At 35.7% G+C, this 17,311-nt stretch overlaps 1 protein-coding gene across 1 annotated transcript in view; it reads right to left on the bottom strand.

The window, feature by feature from the left end:
- The window catches only part of LOC145333775 (nuclear exosome regulator NRDE2-like), a 51,480-nt gene extending 34,701 nt beyond the window's left edge, over positions 1 to 16,779 (bottom strand). Inside the window, exons 1-3 of the mRNA XM_080179004.1 lie at positions 16,670 to 16,779; positions 15,403 to 15,518; positions 229 to 971 (exon numbers count right to left, since the gene is read on the bottom strand). Of these exons, the coding sequence (XP_080035130.1) occupies positions 229 to 971; positions 15,403 to 15,518; positions 16,670 to 16,720 (910 nt within the window). The 5' untranslated portion in view covers positions 16,721 to 16,779. The remainder of the gene's footprint in view (positions 1 to 228; positions 972 to 15,402; positions 15,519 to 16,669) is intronic.
- Between the last annotated feature and the right edge of the window lie 532 nt (positions 16,780 to 17,311).

Below are 17,311 nucleotides of genomic sequence, written 5' to 3'. Positions count from 1 at the left end.
GTAATTGATGATGGATTTACCCTGAAAATAGGCAAAAAATGGCTAACCGGCTGAGCCGCCAGCCGTTACTTTTCCAACTTTTTGTTCGATTTAGGGAAAATAGACCTACCAAGGATTACTCATGCAAAATTTCAGATCAAAATTCGTATTCTAAGTGCCATTTATTACTCATTGATTACAAGATGGTTGCATTACCCCCCCCCCCCCCCCCCTTTATATATGTCGTACCTGCTAAATAATTCTTTGTACCAGCATCATAAATCCCATCAATTCTGCTATTGCCTCCACCAAGACTGGCATTAACATCACCACCATTTTCATCACAATTAGGATCTTCAATTCTAATATAATCACTGCATTCAATATTATCATCCTTTTTCCTGCACGAAATGACACCTTTGTATTTTGTAAACTTTTTAATATAGGCTCTTGTATGAAATCTCTTAAAATCTTCTAGATGTACAGTTTTCTCGTAATATGGTTTACCAATAATGCCGCGAATTTTTTTCTTGTACAATGGTATTCTTTGACCGTAGGTACCTACAGTATACTTCAGTGTTTTGTCCGGTTTGGCATCTATGAAAAATAGATCAGTGGTTTTGTTGTCAACTTTAGATTTTGGAGATTTTGAACGTTTTCTTGAATTTGATCGTTTTCTTGATGTTGATCGTTTTCTTGACCGTGATAGTTTTCTAGATCGTGACCGTTTTCTAGACCGTGACCGATTTCTAGAATGTGACCGTTTTCTAGACCGTGACCTTTTTCTTGATTTCGACCTGGATTTTTTAGTCCTTTTCCTCGAACGGGAACGTTTTCTAGATTTTGATACAGATCGTTTTCTCGAACGAGAACGTTTTCTTGATTTTGATCTTTTTCTGCTTCTTGAATTTGATCTGTAGCTATCCGAGGAGCTTGATCTTCTAGGCCTGGTGGATTTAGATCTGCTTCGAGATCTATGTTTCTCTTTTTTCCTAAATCATAATAATATATTATTGTGACAAATTACCATTTGTTATGTTTCAGGTCATTTCCCTATATCAAACCAGTGGAGCATTGAACTATACCAAATAGAACTATACCAAATAAGTGAGAAGGCGAAGCTATGAAGTCATACATCCTTGTTAGACAAATACCAAATGCGTTATAGTGATTTAATGAAATATATTTATTATTTGTTATATTGTTGTTTACTTAATCAAAAGATTTATGAATGTGTGGCGGCTAAAACTTATATTCACAAGCCAAAAAATAATTGCCCAATTACTTAAAAATACTTCACTTTAACGAGTAGTGATTGTCCCAATTAAAAGCTACTTTTGGTATGCTATCCTTGCAATTAAAGGAATAAAGGGGAGGTATATTTTTATTAAGTTAATTTATTTCACTCAACAGTACATTTTTACCCCTTCACACACTATTATATTACTGGATATATAGCTTACAATTCCTATAATAGGTGTGCTAATAAATTGGAGGATTATTCTGAAAATAAAAATAATCTTTAATATTTGAATTTTAATTGAAAAGAAAAGCAAATATAAACTTAAAATAGAAATTACAAAAAAATGGATATTTAAATATTTAAATCAAGTAATAAAATCTTCAGGTTTAGATAATCTTGAAAAATAAATTTACTGACTGTAAACAACCTGAACAAAATAATATCAATTATTAAAACATAATTTTATCACTATGAATATATCTTTAGTCCATAGAAATTTTAAATTGACACACTCCCCCAGGAAGAAAAGATTCATTGTGGAAAGATTTGTTCAATTTGATTATGCTTGTTCTTCTAACGTTGATTTGTTTAGTCAGATAGCCTGGCTATATTTTGATATAATTTTATTAGTCAGATAAAATATAATCTCATCTAGACTAAGTTGAACATGGTTTTATTAGTCAGAAAAAATAAAATCTCATCCAGACCAAATTTTATTTAGTTTTAATAGTCAGATAAAATAAAAATCTCATCCAGACTAAATTTAATATAATTCAATAAGAAAGGTCTACTAAGTCAGATAAAATAAAATCTTACCCAGACTAAGATATAGACTTAATAAACTTCAGTCAGATAAAATACAATTTCATCCAGACTATAGAAGATTGAAAATCAAGATATTACCTCTTGGATTGGGAATCTTACACAAGTTTTCTTCTAAGATCATCAGCATCAAGAGATCCGATTGCCTTAGCCTCATTCACAGATTCTCTAGATCCCAGATCTTCAGTACTCTCAGTTCTTCTCATTATCTTAGCTTTCCTAATAGTTCCTCTTGAAACCCAATTCTCAGTATTCTCACTCTTTCTTCTAGCCAAACGAGCCTTTCTCTTCTCCAGTTTCTTGGAATTTTTGGTAGCATTGAATCCAGGTACTTTACTAACAGCTTCTTGATGTAAACCAACTCTTGATGTACCTGCTTGAATGTTGTGCAACACAAAATCCTTTCTAATCTGTTGATACTGAGAATCCTTTCTAACCTGAAGCTCCTCATGATGAGTCTTAACATTGCTAAGCTTGATAGAAATACATCTCTCAAGATAGTTAACCCTGATATGCTCATTGGTAATCCTGTAGTAAACACCAATTAGAATCTCATACAATCTTATCTTTGGGACCCAGAATCTTGCCAATTGGTCAGTTCTAAGGGCTCTGATCCTATCAATGAGAACCTTGATATCATCAACATTGAGTCTACCCCATTCTTCAACAGCAGGGATAAGGTCTCTATCTTCTTGTCTGAATAACACAGAAACATCATCTTTGAAAGGATCCAACTTAAAGATAGAATCATCAAATTCAGGATTAGGAAGCAAACCAAGATCTATAACAGGGAGACCATGATGTTTGGAATCAACTTCTCTCTTGTAAAGAAATCTGTATCCTAACTGATCAATATCTACCTCCTGATTAGGAGCCTGACACACAAAGCTGTCAAAATTAAGTCTCTTAATAACAATGTACTGATCCAAAAAACACCTTCTGGCATGGTGGAGAAACCTTTCCCCTCCTTCTTGGGCTACTGGGACATCAATCAGTAGTTCACACAAAGCCTTGGCATAGTCATTGTCCTCATCAGTAATGCTCTTAATCATCTCACATCTAGTAGACATTTCAGCAGTAGATAGTTTGTGAAGATTTTTGTCAGTATACAGTGCTGAGTTCAGAAAAGCTGAAAACCAATAGGTGAATGAGTGCTGGGACATTCCAGTTATGGCTAGAGTGATGTCAGGATCAGGAAACATCTGGCGAACTAGTAATCCAACTAATATAGCATATACATTATCTAGGGATATAATCCTCTCAATTAAATACTTCTTGTACAGATTGGAGAGCTTGTTGTCTATAATAAACTCATAACCAAATATCCCTTCAATGTCTGGGAATGGTAATCCAACAACAATAGCAGAAAGAGTGAATAATCCATAATAATCAGCCCTGATTCCAGCTGCTACAGCAACAGAGGTAATATCCAAAATGTTGAGCTTGATATCAGCACCATACAAATCAAGGAAGAACTCATTCAAGACTCTATCCATACTGAGACCTCTTTGATGTGTGTATAGAAAAGGCAAAGACTTCAAGAATCTTCTTACTTGATCTGGCAATTCTGAGTATGAGTAAGAAACCTCAGTACGTTCAGGCCCAACAGATACATCCTTCAATCCAAAATTGAACCCAATAGCATAGTAACCATTACTTATTAAAAGCAAAGCTGGAAGCTGTCTGTAACCTGACATTTCTGAATCTTCAATTTCATGAATAGTAATGGAACAAGCTTGCTGTTTGTTATGGCAGTCTATAATGAGATCCATATCAGTTGAGCTAACTGTAACAGTATCTAAGGACATAGCAACTGGATCCACATTATGGTGATTAAGCCTATAGGCTGAGAGTCCTTGGTTGAAGCATATGACTTGATCTTGAAATTTGTTAGGATCAAATTCAACAGTGTTCACCATCTCAATTTTAAATGGGGGCGTTGGCAAATGAAATGCAGGTTGCTGCCAAGATTTAGTATGATGTTGATCTATTTCAAAAGAACCAGTTAATTCAATTCCTCTTGAGAGAATGTTAGCCATATTCCAACTATCGCGTAAACTTAGATGTTGTGAGAATAATATGTTGAAAGGATTAGTAGACCCAGGAGCTTTAAGAGCAGCTCTACGATGTATCTCGCCTAAATAGCGCTCATGTGACTGACGAATTGTTTTTGCATGTTCAGAAGTAGTAAGAAATAAATCCTCTGATGTTGGGTCATCCACAGTTCGGCGTTTACTCCTAGCAGTGAGGTATTTAAACTCTGCTTCATCCATTTTGTGTCTAAGAACAGCCAATGTATTAATAAAAAGAAAAATATTTAGAATAACACAAAACAAGCTCTTTCAGACAATTTTCTATTTTAAGGTTTTTGATACGATTAGAAATGCATAGAATTTTTAGAATGAATTTGGCAAACAATGCACCAAAACAAGCTCTTTCAGATAATTTTCTATTGAAAGGTTTTGATAAGATTTGAAATGCATACAATTTTTAGAATGATTTATCAAACAATGCACCATACAATTTTATTAATAAAAATTAAAATAAAATAATAATTAATAATTTTTTGTGTGTGTAAGGGGTTTTTTAAACAAAAGGCATCACATAGGAGTGTAAATTGGCACAGCTAAGCACTATACAAAAAATAAGACATTATAATGTTAATTTTAATTTTATTAAACAATGAAGTTTAAAACTTAGAAAGATAAAAGAAAAAATATTAATGCTGCTTTTATGCTTATTAGAGAATTCATGTTAACTTTAAGGAAGTAAAAAATCACAAACTTAAGAATATAACATATTACAATGAAGTTTGCTTATTACAAATCCAGCTAGATATTAATTTGAAATGTTTTTAATCTTGTTGAAGAACTCTGCTGAATTTAATTGAAGATCTGAAGCTGATGATATCACACACAAATCCCTTGGTGATCTTGAAACACTTCTTATTGATACTCTAGAACCATCTGGTGAAGTAACAGGATAAGAAACTGTAATCTTTCTGCCATTGTTCATAATAGCAGAAACTTTGCCAGTCTTCCAAGTTTCTAATTTGGATGATTGATTATCAATAAATCTGAACACAACAATATCATTAAGATTAATAATATCTGTCTTTGACCACTGAGAAGGGCGAGGAATCAGGTGATGGAGTCTATCAAGCAGCAGCTCATACCAATATGATTGAATATCTTGAATCCTTTTTAGAAGCTGAACAGGTCCTGTGCTCGGATCAAGTTTGATAGTTCCTTCAATTGATCTGTTATTACTTCTTCCAAGTTTAAGTCTGTTTGGTGTAAGCAATTCCCAGCCTGGGTCACTACTAGTAGACTTATCAACTCTAGCCATAGGTAGATCATCAATTTGAGAGGCCATCTTAGAAAATACTGTTTCCCATTGAAGAGCAGTCATTGCAACATCTGTATTAACAGCTGTCTTCAAAAGCATTTCTCTAAGAGTTTTAATCTTTCTTTCCACTCTGCCTCTCTCACAGTGACTTTTAGCAGTGGAAGGTACTATTTCAAGTCCAATGGAGTCTCTCAGGTTGTTATTAGCATCCCTTATAATTACTTCAGCATTTTGCAATGCTCGAAGTTGGGTACCTTGATCAACAAACATAACTGAAGGTATTCCATATCTAGCAGCATGTCTTTCAATGGCAGCAACAATATCTTGGCACTCTATACCTTCTAATGCAAGTATGTTGGTAGCTCCTGATAGTAAACACACAATTACAAGTGCATATATTTTAAGACCAGGGTTTTGACCACTCTTGAGCGGCTTACTTCGTGAGTATTTGTGGACTTTTCCTTTAAAGCCATAGCAAATGTCAATCATACAATGATAGAATGGTGGTGATATTTGCATTCTTGAGTTAGGGTGGTTTCCCATTTCTAATTCTAAGGTTTTTCTAAGGAGGAGTCTACATCTAGGACAATTCTTACGAACAGCTTGTATGACTCTTCTAGGGTTGCCAATCACAAAAACAGTTTTCATTAATTCTCTTAAAGTTGCTTCAGTACCAGCATGAGCGCGCACATTGTGATGAATGTGCATTAGTAGCGCAAAGAAGAAGTCAGAGTCTGAAGAAATCACTGGTAGTAATCCTTTAATTTCATTATTGTCAAAAAAGACTGTATAATCTAGACCTTCAGTACAGACTTTAGTTTCAGCAGATAATCTTCCATGCATGTAGTAAATACCATCTTTCACAATGTATTTATCAAGCTTCTCCTTGGTGACACTTTTAGACAGTTGTTTGGCTTCAAGTTTTAAAAAGTAATTGACTGCTTCCTGTATTAGTATTTTTGAATACTCAGTAGGAATGTCATTAGAGTTGTCCATAGCAGTACACTTTTTGCAACTTGAGGAGACTAACAATCCTTTCTTGAGATGAACAGCATGACAGCTGTTCCATGTGTATCTAAGTACATTAGACATTATGTTGATTCCCTTATTATAACCTTTAGAGAGTAAGCTAACTAAAGCTGGCGACCCCTTCCCGGCCTGAAGAGAAAGAACAGAAGCTTTGGTACAGGTACAAGTTAGACAGTGGCAGAAATGCTCTGTAGTACCATAACAGATCTGTTGACTGATTCCATCTGCAACAAAATTACAACCTGGACAATGTCTGGATGCACTGACTGTGTCATTTTTATTGTCAACAAGATTTGCTTGAGAAGGAAATAGAATCTCAGGAAAACATTCCTGATCTAGAGTTTGATTTTGGGAAGAGGTTAGTTGAAGATCTGAAAATGTAGTTATGGGCATATCATTCAGATCAAGTTCCATCCAGGGATAACCAGAAATCCAAATGGAAGATGAAGTCATATCATTTGGTTTCAGATTATTAGGCTTAGTGAGAAGATCAGCTGGGTTTACCTTTCCATCTATGTGAAAAAGTGGTAATTCAGCACCAGGTTGGCAAACAGATTTTATCAATCTTCTTATCTCACAGACTCTATTGAAGACAAACATACGCAGCTTCTTCTTGTCATTGTGACACCAACTCATAGCAATAGAGGAGTCTGTAAAGAAAAGGACTTCACTAACAGAATCACCAAGAGCTGCTTTAACATCATATGCTAGACTAGCAGCTAAGCGTATACCCTCTAGCTCATTACGTGGAACACTCTCACTCATTAGTTTGCTTTTGGATGTCAGAAGTTTGCAACTGTATTTCCCACTAGGAAGCTTAATTCCAGCATAAATAGCTGCTCCACCTGCAGTTCCAGCAGCATCACTTATACATAGAAGTCTAATTCCCTCAGATGCTTGCACATCTCGAGGGAAGATATATCTATCTAAGACAAGATTAGGAATATCAAGAAATTCTTTAAAGCGTTCAGTCCAAAATTCTTGGGATTCTTGAGTCAAAGGGGAATCCCAATCAAGACCATTCAAGGTTTGCCCAGCAATTTTCAATTGAAATTTGTATGGTTCCCAGCATCCTACTGGTTCCCAAAGTTCAGCTGTTTTGGAGACTACTATTCTTCTAGTGATGTCAGATGTTTCCAGAAGTTTTGATACATCATCAGGCTTTGTCACAGGAAAAGGATTTGCACTCTTGAGACCTCTCTTCTTCTTATTGAAATTGAGTTCAGTGAATCCAGGGCTGATAGTGTCTTCTTTCATGTTCCATCTGTAGCCAAGGATCTTAACATGTTCAGAGTCTTCACTTTCATCACCAGATCTAAGAACATACTTCAGACTGAATCCTCCAGAGGCCAAAACCTCAGTAACTTCAGCAATTTGTTGTTCTCGTTCTTCAATAGAATCAGCACCACCTAAAACATCATCAACATAAGTAAGAACTGTAAGGATGAAGAATGCCAATGGGTATTTATCCTGTTTAAGTGTAGCTAACATCTCAAGGGCATACAGAGCTTGATTACTGGATGGGGAGACTCCATACCAGGCTACAACCATTACAAAGACATCAGGAGGATCATCAGGACTCAGTGAATTCTTGAACAAGAATAGTTGATAAGCATATGATGAAGGTTTGAGATGTAATCTGTTATAGAGTTTGCTGATGTCACTACTCCAAATGAAGCGCTTTGTTCTTGCTCTTATCAGAATATCATTTATTCTCTTAAGTTTGTTTTCACCCTTGGCAAGGATAAGATTCAACCCAGACATAGATGGATCTACAACTATACGCAGAGGTGTAGAAGCTGATTCCTTAGAAACAGTTCTCCATGGCATATAATGCTTGAATTTTGAATTTTCAATCAGTTTTTGATGTTCTTCAGGCAGATCAGTGATTTTCTTCATAAATTGTTTTTCAACCAGATCATCAATAACTGTTCTTATACCTTGCTTTTTGTCCTCACTTAATTTAGTCTGAGCCTTATAAACCCTGAGTGCTTGATCATAATTATTATCACCACCATGTCTCTTAGCTAAGAATTCCTCAGGTGGTTTGGTAAATGGTAGATCAACATACACCTTTTTAGCCTCAAGATCTAATGATACACTTTTTTGGATAGCTTCTTGCTCAACTGCTTCTGCAAGTGATTTCATTTTAGATATACTAGAAGAGGCACACTTACACTTTGAACACTTATCACAACGAAAGTTGATGGTATCATCTTTATCATCTTCATCAATATAAGATCTTTGCTTGCTGAGAGGTATTTTAGCTTTTAGAATTTGATTTGAAAACATATAAGGACATTCACAATGGGGGCCAGGGCAGTCATTAGAGTCATCTTCACACTCATCAGTAACATCCATTCCAAGTTCTTTGAAATCTGAGCTTGTTAATGGGGTAGGATAGGTGATATTTCCAGATGATGAGGTATAACTATATGGCAAACTAACTTCCTTCATGTGTACAATACCATGTCCAGTATCAGTCAAATCAGGTTCTAGTGCAGACATAAGCTGAGGATATGGAGAGTACCTGTACTGATTGATCATCTCAGCAAAGTAGACTGATATGTGGTTTACATTTCCATTGAAGTTCTTGTTTATGGAAGTAAAAGTTCTATGAGGACCCCCATAGCAATACATGCTACCAAAGATATCCTTAAAAACAGATTTATAAAGACCTATACCACTAGGAAGGTTCATAATACAAACAGGCTCCAAATCACTATTCTTCAGTCCAATAAGTAGTCTCACTTTATCTCCTCCAACATAAGGTGGCATTGTAGTTCCAGGAACAAGGTGAGAATATCTCAAAGCTTCTTTATTAATATCTTCCAAACTGTATCTGGGAATAACACCAGTCACATCCTTGATTCCTTGTGCTATAATCTCATAATACTTACCCTCAGCTGTTGGGCCTAGATACATTTGATATGTACCATAATCTGTCCAGATCTTACCACCTGAGACAACACCAATAGCATTTGCTTCAGGATTATTTACCTTAATTTGCAATTCCTCAGCCAGGGGACCATTGATCAGGTGCTGGTTAGCTCCTCGATCATACAAGGTCAAAACTGGTTTTCCCTTCAGACAAAGTAATTGCATGACAGCAATGGAGTCTTCATGCACTTCTGCAACTTTATCAGGCTCAGAGGGTAACTCTTCCATTCCTGTAGAAGTGTTGAAATGCTGCGCATCTTGATTAGGATCCCTAGGGCGAGATAAGGTCTCAGGTTTGGATCCCTGCTTAGATGAGGAGTAAACCTGGAAATGGCAAGCAACATTGATAGGGGAGTTTAGAAGAGATCCCTTGAAGTTAGGTATGTATTGCTCCAATGCTTGAATCATATCATTGTTAGAAGGCTTCTTGTGAGCATCATTAAAACAAAAGAAGACTGAGTAGCAAGCTTTGTGTTTTGTTTTGGACAGCTCTTTGCAATCTCTACACACCAGAATTTTAGGAATATCTTTAGTATTCACACATTTTTTATATTTACAGTCACCAGATGACTGAAGACATAAAGTACAGTGTTTGAATTGGAATTCCTTCCTGTGCTCAACTCTTTCTTTAGGGGTATGAAGGAAAAACTCAACACATTCATTTATTGCATGCTTGTGCCCTTTCAGAATACATGGGAATGCATCCTTGGCAATCTTTTTACCCTTCTTAATATCATCACGGGATCTATATGCTTGAAAAACATTGGTGGTAGGATCAGAATCTGAATCAGAGTCACTGATGTCAGACTCAGTGTTGCTTTCACTAGATGATGGAGTAGGATTAGCAACATGGCTTACCATCTTATCAGTCTTGGCTTTTTCTTTACGATTTGACTTGTTTTCCTTTGCAGTATAGGGTAATTCTGTTCTAGCAAGATCATCATACTTTTGATATAGCCTATCTACTGATGAAATCATGGTGTCAAAGGCAATTTTACCAGAAACTTTGGCTATGCTTTGATTGAGAGCTAGCATTGAATCAATGTAAATGTCAACACACCATTCAGGAATGTGATGAAGAAGAATTTTCATGAAGTCATGACCATAAACATACATGACTAATTGGTTTGTGTCAACATCAGCAGATAACAATAACTTGTTGATCTTTTGCAAAGAGCTCTGATATTTCCTAAAGTATGACAGCTTTGTCTTAAGATCAGTTGATGCCTTAGGGGGACCATCCCTTGTTACAGGATCCAGAGCATTATTGACCATGGTACGAACATCACCATACCTTTCCATCAGTACTTTTTTCATGGCATCATAATCATCCCTGTATTTGATCAGCTCATCTTGAACATCAGAATCAAGATACTTGGTGAAAAGAAGCTCTGCTCGTTCACTAGGGATTTCAAAATCAGAAGTAATACATTCAAATCTTTTGACAAATTCAAAGACATCAACATCAGATTTAGGAGAAAACTTATCAAGTGAATCATACAGTTTGCCAGTCTGAGATTTCTTGTTGTGACCCTTTGATAGATATAAATCTCTCATCTTATTACACCAGGACTCAGCCTTTTCAATAGTTTTCTCAACCTCAGTACATAAGTCAATGTTGGCATCATTATACTTCAGATAATCTCTCAGCACCTTCTGTAGTTCTCTTCTCTCAGAATTAACATTAGGGAGCTTGATTTGGTATACATCTTGCAGTGTAGACTTGTCTAAGGATGTTGAGGGCTCAGGGGATAATAATGATTTCAAACTCTTTGATTGTCTATTCAAGGACTTACCATAAATATCCAAGTTTGCAGAGAATGATGACTGGATGGAGGCAGTTGAATTATCATCAGAATCAACACAATTTCTTGGTGTTTGAGGTTCTCTTGGAATTTGTGGTCCTGTTGGAGTAGGACGAGGTTGAGGACAATGGCTTTGATTATTAAAATTGCCCTTATGACTATCTACCCAGCTTCTAGTATGATTATAGTTTGATTCTACCTGCTTTGCTGATGTTCTATTTTGATGTTCAGTTACAATAGCAGTAGTTTGTTGAGAGGTAGGATTTCCAGCCAAATTTTCAACAGCTCCATGTATGTTCTCAAGTTCATTGTTGATTGTCATTCTAAATGATGAGAACTCCTTTCCCATTCCATGCTGAAGTTGTGTAAATGAATTGAATTGAGCAGATAAATTATCTAGCCTCCCTTGAATAACATTAAATTGATTAATACTAAGACAAGTTTGATCCTCAATCTTTGAGTTTGTGCTTGCAAGTTGATCTTCAAGAGAGTTGATTTGATTGGAATTACCTCTTAGATCATTTTCAATAACACTTATTCTTGAGGCAAGATTGGAATACTTGTTCATTCCTAGTTGGTAGCTGGTTAGTGTATTTTCCAATTCATTCATTCTTGTTCCAATATCAGCTAGTTGTGTGAACAACTCAGCTGCATCAGAAGAAGTTGCATTAAGCTCCATAAGAGGGGTTTGTTGTTTAAGTTCTAGAGCATTAATCCTGCTGGTCAGACCATTGATGAGATCAGTAGGAGGAACTCTCTTTTCAAGATCACTTAACTGATTTTTAAATTCCTCTCTTAAGATGTTGGCAGTAGATTGCTTTGGCTTAACTGCTGGATCATTGTTTTGTTTTGATGATTCAGGAACAATGTTTGGAGCAGGGTAAATGGATAATGGTAGAGTAGGGAAACCATGGAAATCTGACTGATTTAGTAGTGAGCTGTTATTACTTGACATATTCCACTTGAGTTTAAAATCCTCAAGTTTTGAGCTAAGTTCAGAACATCTAATCAATAAAGCATGGTCATTTCTTTCAATAGCAATGCTTTTGGCATTACTCACCTTTACAAGAAGGTCCTTGTATCTCTCATTAGCTGATCTTTTAGCATTAGGATCAACAGACAAGTCATTACCATACTTATCAATGTGAGCATTCACAGTATCCAGGTAGTTATTAAGATTGACTGGTGTGCTTTCAGCAGTAATCTGAGGTACAGGACTTGGAGTTAAAATAAGTTTGGTGCCTGCACTGTCAACAAGTGGTGTAGTAGTGAATTGATTGTCATCTTGATAATTGGCAAGTCTTATCTTAGGAGTCATATTGTCTCTTTCAGTACTCGGAGAGGTAGCAGGGGTGCTATGAAATGGGGTGAGACTGCTTTTATCATTAGGTAATACAGGATTCACCAAATTTTCATCAAGTGCCATAGGGCTTTGGTTCACAGTAATTCCTGGCATAATTTCATTCATGTCTTTCTGTAGTCGTGAAGCTCTTCCAGTAGATACAGGAGCTTTCAGTGTGGGGATTCTAGGTCTGGTGGACTTTCGGAGAACAGTACCAGTTTTCTCAGATACAGAAGATTTAGGTGTCCTAGCTGTATCAGATGTTGGTGTATAGGCTCCCCCAGATTGGTTAGACATGATATTACTTGTTTTTCTGAACAGTTGTTCTAGTCTCAATAGGTTCCAAAGTTATGTTATTGCTTGAATTTAGTGTGCTCCTTGCAGGGCCAGATTATATTCTAAACAGCTTCAATGAAACCAGCTTAGTTAAATTGTGAACAAAATAAGTAAAGTCAGTTCTTTGCAGAACTCGACTAATAACAGGTAGGTTTTTCCAGGAACAGATTAATCTAGACGGCTTCAATGAAACCAGCCTAGTTAGACAGCGAGCAGAGGTATAGGTCAGTTCTTTGCAGAACTCGACTAATACAGGTAGGATTTTCCAGGAGCAGATTAATCTAGACAGCTTCAATGAAACCAGCCTAGTTAGACAGTGAGCAGAAGTATAGGTCAGTTCTTTGCAGAACTCGACTAATACAGGTAGGATTTCCAGGAGCAGATTAATCTAGACGGCTTCAATGAAACCAGCCTAGTTAGACAGCGAGCAGAAGTATAGGTCAGTTCTTTGCAGAACTCGACTAATACAGGTAGGATTTCCAGGAGCAGATTAATCTAGACGGCTTCAATGAAACCAGCCCAGCTAGACTGCAAACAGAGGTATAGGTCAGTTCTTTGCAGAACTAGACTAATACTGGTAGGATCTTCCAGGAACAGATTAATCTAGACGGCTTCAATGAAACCAGCCTAGTTAGACTGCAAACAGAGGTATAGGTCAGTTCTTTGCAGAACTAGACTAATACTGGTAGGATCTTCCAGGAACAGATTAATCTAGGCGGCTTCAATGAAACCAGCCTAGTTAGACTGCAAACAGAGGTATAGGTCAGTTCTTTGCAGAACTAGACTAATACTGGTAGGATCTTCCAGGAACAGGTTAATCTAGACGGCTTCAATGAAACCAGTCCAGTAAATTACAAATGGAAATAGTATAGGTCAGTTCTTTGCAGAACTAGACTAATACTAATTACCTGAGTAGGATCGGGTATGGTGGGTATGAAAAAATATGAAGAGGTATGAATATGCTGGTGAACAGGTGAGTAGTCCAGATGAGACACGATTTTCAGGTAAGTAAGGGATAGGCTTCCACTTACACTTATCTCCCTCTTTCCCCTGCCTGCAACTCTGAGAAGAGGAGGGGGGAGTTCTGTGGCCACGCCTACAGGTAATCCCTGTTACTCAATACAGGACTCAAGACTGGATATGCTTCCACTTATGCTTATCTCCCTCTTTCCCCTGCCTTCAACTCTAATAAGAGGAGGGGGGAGTTCTGTGGTTGCACCTACAGGTATTCCCTGTCACTCAATTCAGTAAAGTAATTAACACAAGTAGTAAGTTTTATAAATGTTATTATACTTAAACACAATGGTGTAAAAATAGTGGGATCAGCACCACCATAAAATTATTGGCTTAGCTGATATGGTCACTAGTTCCTTTTATTAGCACTGTGGCGGCTAAAACTTATATTCACAAGCCAAAAAATAATTGCCCAATTACTTAAAAATACTTCACTTTAACGAGTAGTGATTGTCCCAATTAAAAGCTACTTTTGGTATGCTATCCTTGCAATTAAAGGAATAAAGGGGAGGTATATTTTTATTAAGTTAATTTATTTCACTCAACAGTACATTTTTACCCCTTCACACACTATTATATTACTGGATATATAGCTTACAATTCCTATAATAGGTGTGCTAATAAATTGGAGGATTATTCTGAAAATAAAAATAATCTTTAATATTTGAATTTTAATTGAAAAGAAAAGCAAATATAAACTTAAAATAGAAATTACAAAAAATGGATATTTAAATATTTAAATCAAGTAATAAAATCTTCAGGTTTAGATAATCTTGAAAAATAAATTTACTGACTGTAAACAACCTGAACAAAATAATATCAATTATTAAAACATAATTTTATCACTATGAATATATCTTTAGTCCATAGAAATTTTAAATTGACACAGAATGTAAGGGGCTTTTTCTATTGCAGAAAGTTAAACTGATTCTGGGCTAAAATATAAGTGTATGTCAAGTTCATTATTGTTTCAGAGAGAGATGTGAATGTGTTCGTTCTTGTTAAAGTGGGTCAGCTGTCATATTTGCACTGCATGCCGTTTTTAGGTAATCTTTCAATGGTAGAAGAGCGTAGTTTTTATTTTGTTGTTTCTTTTGTGGTATTCTCCTCTAGAAGCCTCTAGGGGAACTAAAGGAGAGGGGGTAGTCGACCCCAAATTTTTAGTTTCAGTTTTAACAAGTAACAGTAAAAAATAATGCTTTTTTAGGTTATTTTTTCTAGTTGCAATTTCTTTTAAGAGTAGGTAGGAAGATACCCTACACCAAATAGTTCTGAACCATTCCTGGACATATAAGAAAAACACCCTCAAAAGTTCTTAAAGCCACCTCCAGGGGCGTTGCCCCGGGATAACAAAACAGTAAATTATAGAGGTAAACTTTTTTTCAACACAATTACATAAAGGGCAGATAATAAAATAGATTGACGCTGAACTCGACTTTTTTCAAACTATGCTGTATGCACAGAAGAATTTGAGTCTGAATTTCGTGCTATTTTCTGCATCCCAACTCCTCCCCATGTTCAATACAATGGGCAATTTTTCCTACCTTTTCTTTTTGCTATAATTTTCTTCTTTATTTGTTGTTTCTTTTGACTTTTGTTGGTTTTCTTGAAAATTCTGGAAACTGGTGTTTTTCAACCATTGTGGAGTTTCGATATTTCCCTTAAAATAAATTGATAGGTATATTTTTGTCCTCTTATTCCTGATGAAAACGAGTATGACAGCATCCATAAAAGCGAAGCACTGAAACGGTAGGACAAACGGACACTAACACTTTTATAGTGTCAGAACTGAATAATCAGAATATAAATTTATAAATGTCGAAGCAAAATTGTAAGTAAAATTGTTAAAAAAAACTGCTTGATACAGAATAATGTTTATGGACATACTTACATTTTTAGGACTTGATTATAGAGTTCCTTCGCTTATAATATTGTACTTTGTTGTCCCAGGAATCAGTATACCAAAAATCAGATCAATCGGATTATTAGATCACATAAATATTTGTTGTTAATAAATCAAAAAAAAATCAACGTGTTTAAAATGGACATACGGACATTCTGGTAATGATTATAGAGTTGCTACGCTTTCTAAATCGTACCTAACTACTACAGGAATCACCATGCAAAGTTTGAAATCAATAGGACAATTCTAACATGCCTAAATTAGCGAGAGAAAAAAGCTATCCGTTACGGACGGACGGACGGACCGACCCTAATTATAGAAAAGCTTCGCTTTTAAAAAATATGCAACCTTTAAGCTTTATAGAATACAACAGATAGATAACAATATCTTCAGTATGGCTTCGAAACCGATTAATATCGGCTGGATTAGCACCGTTCTCAGCCATACAGAAAAAATAGGTTATAGCATCGTCAGGGGTGTATATTCTGCAATTTGACATGGCTGAGGGGGGGGGGGGATGTATAAATTAAGAGGACTGGAAGATTTTTTTTCTATTCTTCTCCCCTCTCCCATAAAAAAAAAAACTAAAAAATATGCAAAACGGGGCATAATATGAATAAAATAAATAGGTAAAGAGTTCTGAAAATATTTTCCATTTTATCCCCTTCCTTGCTGGAAAAAAACTAACAAGGGAAAAAAATAAAATATTTGCAGCAGGTGAAAAAAAAATGAATCTTGTGCAGAATACAACCCTGAGCATGAATATTAACATAAAAATCATAAAAAAAATAATACCAGTTTTGTAAGCCAGGGCCTTCGCACCTCGTATCTAACAAAACTGGTTTTAATCTTATATTTTTTATTTTAATATCCGCAGATAATACGATGCGATAAATAACTTTTCTTACCTTTTCACCTGTCTCTTTAGTATCATCATTATAAGCAGGAAACAAACTCATTTTAGTTCTATTTCATAATATTTCAAATTATCAATTTCATTTTTTTTTCTGCAATGCAGGGAAAAAATAACTTCTAAGAAGGATTTTAATAAGTTTAACTATGATCACAAATGGGTTTGATATCACTGGTAATATAATATATTCTAAATAGGTAAATTTTTAATACTAGATACGGTTTTTAAAAGGGACTGTTAACTTGTTTGTAAAGAATTTTGGATCTAGTGCAATTCGCGGTTTATATGTTTCTGGTGACGATTCACCAAAAGCCTAGGAATCCCTAGTGTAGTGTAGCTTAACACGGTGTGCGGAAATGCCGTTTACACTCAGCCTTTTGACAGCTAACAGCCTATATAAAGTCTTGGATTTAATCGTTACCAGGAACATTTTAACGTGAACTGCACTAGATCCAGGATTTTTAAGTATGGTAACTTTTAAAAACTTTTCATTGAACAGTCCCCTGTATGTTTAAATGTTTCAAAATGCTAATATGGCTTTAGCCGAGGTAGAGGTCAAACTAGGGTTTTTACTTTATTTTTCAAATGTTCTCCTAAGACTAGAAGGGATAAAAAGTCCAAATAGTTTATTTGAATT

Source organism: Acartia tonsa, chromosome 12, assembly GCF_053477335.1.
Source record: "Acartia tonsa isolate MP-2025a chromosome 12, ASM5347733v1, whole genome shotgun sequence".
In the NCBI taxonomy this organism is placed as follows: Eukaryota; Metazoa; Arthropoda; class Copepoda; order Calanoida; family Acartiidae; genus Acartia; species Acartia tonsa.
This window is presented reverse-complemented; position numbering and strand designations above follow the sequence as displayed.